This window comes from Eimeria acervulina, genomic scaffold, assembly GCF_000499425.1.
Source record: "Eimeria acervulina Houghton genomic scaffold, Eah_scaff1308, whole genome shotgun sequence".
Taxonomy (NCBI): Eukaryota; Apicomplexa; class Conoidasida; order Eucoccidiorida; family Eimeriidae; genus Eimeria; species Eimeria acervulina.
Window position 1 is genome coordinate 4,051 of NW_013549289.1, and position 5,315 is coordinate 9,365.

At 43.0% G+C, this 5,315-nt stretch overlaps 1 protein-coding gene across 1 annotated transcript; it reads left to right on the plus strand.

The window, feature by feature from the left end:
• Positions 1 to 406: 406 nt before the first annotated feature.
• On the plus strand, positions 407 to 4,239 carry EAH_00058310 (hypothetical protein; the record flags this gene model as incomplete). Its single annotated transcript, XM_013393663.1, has 8 exons — positions 407 to 429; positions 607 to 710; positions 1,101 to 1,174; positions 1,633 to 1,668; positions 2,400 to 2,516; positions 2,720 to 2,941; positions 3,064 to 3,125; positions 3,687 to 4,239. The coding sequence occupies 8 exons, from the start codon at positions 407 to 409 to the stop codon at positions 4,237 to 4,239; spliced, it is 1,191 nt and encodes a 396-aa protein (XP_013249117.1).
• Positions 4,240 to 5,315: the final 1,076 nt, after the last annotated feature.

Here is a 5,315-nt window from a genome sequence, read left to right on the forward strand (position 1 = left end):
TGTCCTCTTATCGGATTTTGTTTATTTGCTTTTATTCTCCTCCTTTTCTTTCTTCATTTGTTTGTTTGACTCTATTGTTTGTTTTGTTCTTTCCGTATGTTTTTCCCTGTTCCTTTGGTATAATTATCTACGTTTGTTCAAAGGCGTTCAGCAAACAAGGAACTCGAGGAGAAGATAAAATTTGCAAAGAGGAATTTGGACGAGACCAACGCAAGTCCTTGATGCCTTGTTGTTGCTGCTGTTTCTGTGGTTGTTCCTGGCGATATTGCTGTTGTTCTGGTTGTTGTTGCTCCTGCTGCCGTTGCTGCTGTTGCTGCTGCCGCCTACAAACAAGTGGGCGTTTGGTGCATTTTTGTTTACGTTGTTGATATTTGCTTTTCTTTCGCAGACCCTCTGCGGACGCCTAATGGTGTCCATAGAAGCACAGTGGTGAGGAGAAAAACCGCAGCACAGCTAAGCAAGGAAAGCATTAAAACGTGTTGTCGGTTGTTGTCTGTCTTCAGTCGGGGCGTGCAGATTCGTCGGGAGTGGAGGTGCGTTGCTACCGCCCAATGTTCAGTCTTCTGCATTCAATTAAATAAATGCGTGTTTTGTATCCTTGCACAGCTCCGCATACGGCAAACACTTCAGTGTAGCCACCTCACAGGCCCCCAAAGTTGGGAGTCTTGTGCAGGAGTTCACGGAGTTAAAGAGAAGAGGAGATCAGGTTCGTTTTTATCATTTCTTCCCGTTAAGAGGCAGCTGGTTTAGTCGGTATTCGTTGAGGCTTCATTCATAAGCTGCTGCGGATGAACGGCAGGCAATGCATACATGCGGCTGTCTCTTTTAGTTCAATAATTACACTGGGGAGAAGAAATATTTGTATTGCTGCTGTGGTCTTCAGGTTTATTTCACGGACATTCTTCTTTCCGGCAAGTAGTAAATTTAGAAGCAGAACAGCAGCAGCTGATTAATTGCGGCTGTTTAAATGACTTAACTGCAAGTATTATTTGGTTGTACGCGTACCCATTTGTGGATGTTCGTTTTTGCACTCGTTTCAATCGTCCGTATTTATTCTCACTTTCATTATTTATATTTTGGATTATATTGTTTGTCTACAGACGCCAATGTGACGGCAAAGAAACTTGAAGAGGATGTTGTGGTGCTGCAGTTGCCTGTCCTCGAGGGTCTGAAGGTGAGGTCAATATACGCCATAAGAGCAAGCCTGCTGTAAAACAAACACCTCCACTTCATCAGGACTGTCTCTTTTCTGATGCACACTGGATATGGGCGGTCTACAACGCTCTAGTAAGCAGCGCAGAGAGAGCTTATTTGTTTCTCTGTGCACGCCTCTGCATGCTTTTGTTTGCATACTCCTGCTGGTTATGCGTGCACTCGACAGGCCGCTCTTACTCTTAAGAATATGTGCGTTCTATGAATAAGAAAGTTTCTATATATATGTTCGTTGTCGTTCTGTATTTGCTTCGACACCTGTGTTTGAACAGCGGCAGAATAAGATCAAAGCAAAGCGCGTAAATGTATAGCACGTGGAAAAACAAATAAGAAATAAATGCATGTGATAACCACAAGCTGTTGCCTGCCTCAGCCCTCGACTATCTTTTATTAGAATTCTCCCTCATTGTTCTTTCGCAGGCATTCATAGACTTCCTCATGGCCCTGGCTCTTTGGGTAAGCGGAAGACTGCATTCTTTAGCTTCTTTGTTTTCTGTTTTATTTCTGTTTTCTATCACCAGGCTTCGCATTTTCAAGGAGTCAATACACCGGTGTGCCGTCCTCAATTTACCAGCAAAAGGTAAGGGGACAGTCGATGCACAAAGGATATGATTGTTGGTTTAAGCAGATGCACTAATAAATACCTTAATAACTACGGAGATAAACAGAAAAATAAATAAATAATTAAGTATTAATACGCCCACCGTTCTATCAACTTCTCTACACGCTCAGCACGCGAGTGGTTTCCGCGGTTCATCCTTTAGTAACGACATCCGGTGAATTCACATTGAAACAAAAATATAAAAAGGCGCTCAGTTATTGGTCTTTTTCGCTGTTATTACTGCCGTTCGCTAGAATGGCCTTAATAACTGCGAAGAAGTCTAATAGTAGCTCTGCCTTCTAATTGCCGAATCTGTCGTTGCTGCTGCCAATACTGGTGGTGCTGTTGTTGCTGCAGCTGCTGATTTCATGTTGCTGTTGATGCTGCAGAGGCTGGCGTTATTGCTTCAGCTGCTGCCGCTGCTGTTGATATTGCTACAGCTGCTGAGCTTGTTATAGCCGCAGCTGCTGATGTTCCTTGGCTTCTGCAGCTGCTGAGGTGGCAACTGCTGCAAGCGTTTCTGTTATCGTTATTGATGCAACTGCGTTTAGGGAGCGGAGGGTTTTCTGGTTTTGACTTTGAACAGAGGGAAGACAAAAACAACGGAGTTCTTCTTATGGGGCCGAACGGGTCCGGGAAGTCTTCTTACCTCCGCACCCTCGGCCTGATGCATGTCTTAGCACAAATGGGTTCTTTAGTCCCTGTAAGGCTGTCCTTAACACTGAAAGCGCTCTTTTGTTCGTTTGCCTTCTTTCTTGAGTATTGTTTCTGTTGCTGCTGTCCTTGTTCTTCTTATTCTTGTTCTTCCTTTTCTTTTCTTTCTGAGGTTGCTGCTGACTTCTGGTGTGATTGTTCCGTCTGTTTGTGTTTGTTGCTGCATCACTTATCTGCTTTTTCTCCTCCCAGGCCATATCAGCAGAAATGCGCTTAACAAATTCGATTCATGTTTGCTCCCCCTCTCTGCTGAAAGGCAGCAACCACGAAGAATGCACGCAACTCATTGACGCCGTCAGGGCCGCAACAGCGAAAGACAGAAAATATCAAAACAACAAGCATAGAAGAAGCAAGAACAGAAATAACCGATGCAGCCTAGAGGAAAACAAAGACGAAGCCAACGACGCCTCCCTCGTGAGTTCACTACTTTTGTGCCCTTTATAACAACTGCAGCTTGAAACAACAGGAAAGAGCAACAACACAACTCAGCAAACAGCTAACTAAACAAACAATTTCATTTCGGTGTGTGTTTGCAGATTTTGATTGACGAGATATTTCGATCGGTGCCGCACGCCGAAGGCTTTTCAGTATGTTGGGCGTAAGTCTGTAGGAAAAATAATCAGAATACTAATTTATGTACTCCTACTTCAAATGTTATTTGAATATGCTGCTCCCTTCATAATGACCACTATCTATGTGTGTGCTAAGAATATTAATTTTAAATGCACTAAATTCAGATGTGGTTAGACTGCTTCCCCTTTCTTGAAAGTCTATCTCCACACAGAATATTAATTTAAATACTTTTTAAGCAGCCTTTGAATATGTTCTCATTTACAATTAATACTCACCTTGTTCATATATTACTAAATTAAACACTTTTCATTTCAAAATTATTTGAGTTCGTTCTTTCATGCATAGTCGAACCCTTTTTTCGCATATAAGTCTAAGTAGATTTAAATATTATTTGAATTTGTTTTTCATTATAATAAAACTTCAACAGGGTCCTCGAAGAGTTCGTCCGCCAGCCGAAGACTTTCGTGTTGTTTGCCACGCATTTCACAGAACTGCAAAACCTGAGGCGAAATAACCCCTTTATAGAAACCCATTTCTTCTGTTGCTCCAGTTCGTCTTTTCCCTTCCTCTTTTTATGTTTGTTCAGCATCAACCAACTGCCTCTCGCTGATCATTACAAATGCTTTTTGTCTGCAGCAGGGGAGAACGGCCTCACGCCTCTTTTTAAAATTGCAAAAAACAGCGAAGGTAAGCAACAGAAGACTACCACACAAAAGATGTCTGTATACTGGAACGGGACAGAGGCAGAAGCCGCCCAGATGGCCTACGGAGTATTGGGATCCAAAGGAAAACTGAACAAAATTATAGTTGAAGAGGCAGAAGCATTCATTGCCGAGGCAGATGGGGCACTCATGCCGCATGCGCAGTGTCTGCAGACAGTTGAAATAACAAGATGTGAGAATAGTTCTAAACCCTCAGCGCTACTCTCTAAACACAAATGCACTCTGCTTCGTTCAGGGGCCTACGAGATCATCCATTTGCTGGAGAACGCTGTCAGCAGCTTCAGCATCCACAGCACCACAGATAGTAGGAACAGCAGCAACACCAGCAGCAGCAACAACAGCCACAGGCGGTTTTTGCGTCTTCTAGAGGAGGCTCAGAGGGTGATAGAGGTGGTTTGTGTGGAGACAGATGCGTGATGTGCGCCAACAACTAGAAGAAAACTTCTGTGCATCATTTTTCTCCTTCATTTCATCTGCCACGCAAAAGACAACTAATATGATTACCGCAGCAGCAAACAGGCCTCTGTGAAGGCAGCTGCAACAGAAACAAAAGAAGGGGCATCGGGCTAAGACTTACAATAATGATTTCTATAGTAATAGTGAATGTGTGAACACCAGCAATAACACAATAATAATACTGAACTAAAATCCTACTAACAAAAATAAAGATTATTATTGTTAAAACTGGATAAAATGAAAGGGCTAATACGAAATGGCACGTATTCTAAACAGATGATTGAAGAATCGTTGCTGTAACGAACAGCCGGGGGATTTTCAGCAAAATAATAGAGAGAAACAAAGAAAAGGGAGACAACTGCAGGGAGACAAGCAAAGCGAAAGAAAACAGACAAAACGTTCCCGTCTCTCCTCCTGTCAGCTGACGTTCAGAAAGAACAGACAGTGTTGGCCTGTCTGCCTGCGGCCGTCACTACACCTTAAAAAAGAGGATTAAAATGCATTACTATCTCGCTTTGCGTCTAGATAAAGAAAGGATAAATGCTAGAAAGGAAAGAAAATACTGAACAAGAGAAGCAAGAACCAACGAAGGAGCCGCAGAGCACAAAGGAGTGAACGAACACATCAAATGCACTTCCTCGCTCTCCCCTGTTCTTCCTTTTTCCCTTCTTCTCCTTCGTTTCTGTTTCTCTCTTCATTTACTTAATCCGCAGCTTCTGCAACGGAAGCCCTGATGATCTTCACGTCGTGTAGCGGTCTGTCCGTTTTGGTGGTTTGCACGAGGGAGAGTTTCTTTAAGGTGTGCATGCCTGCAGAAACTCGGCCGAAAATGGCACTTTTTCCGTCTAAAGTTGGCGCCGGCCCCAACAAGAGCAAAAAATGCGATGTGTTCGTATCCGGCCCGCAGTTCGCCATCGTCAGAACACCCGCACCGGTGTGCCGTAAACCTAAACAAAGACAGAAGTATTTATATGCATATATATATATATATGTACTTATCCATATTTATTTCTATGTAAGAAAAATAACAGAAAGTA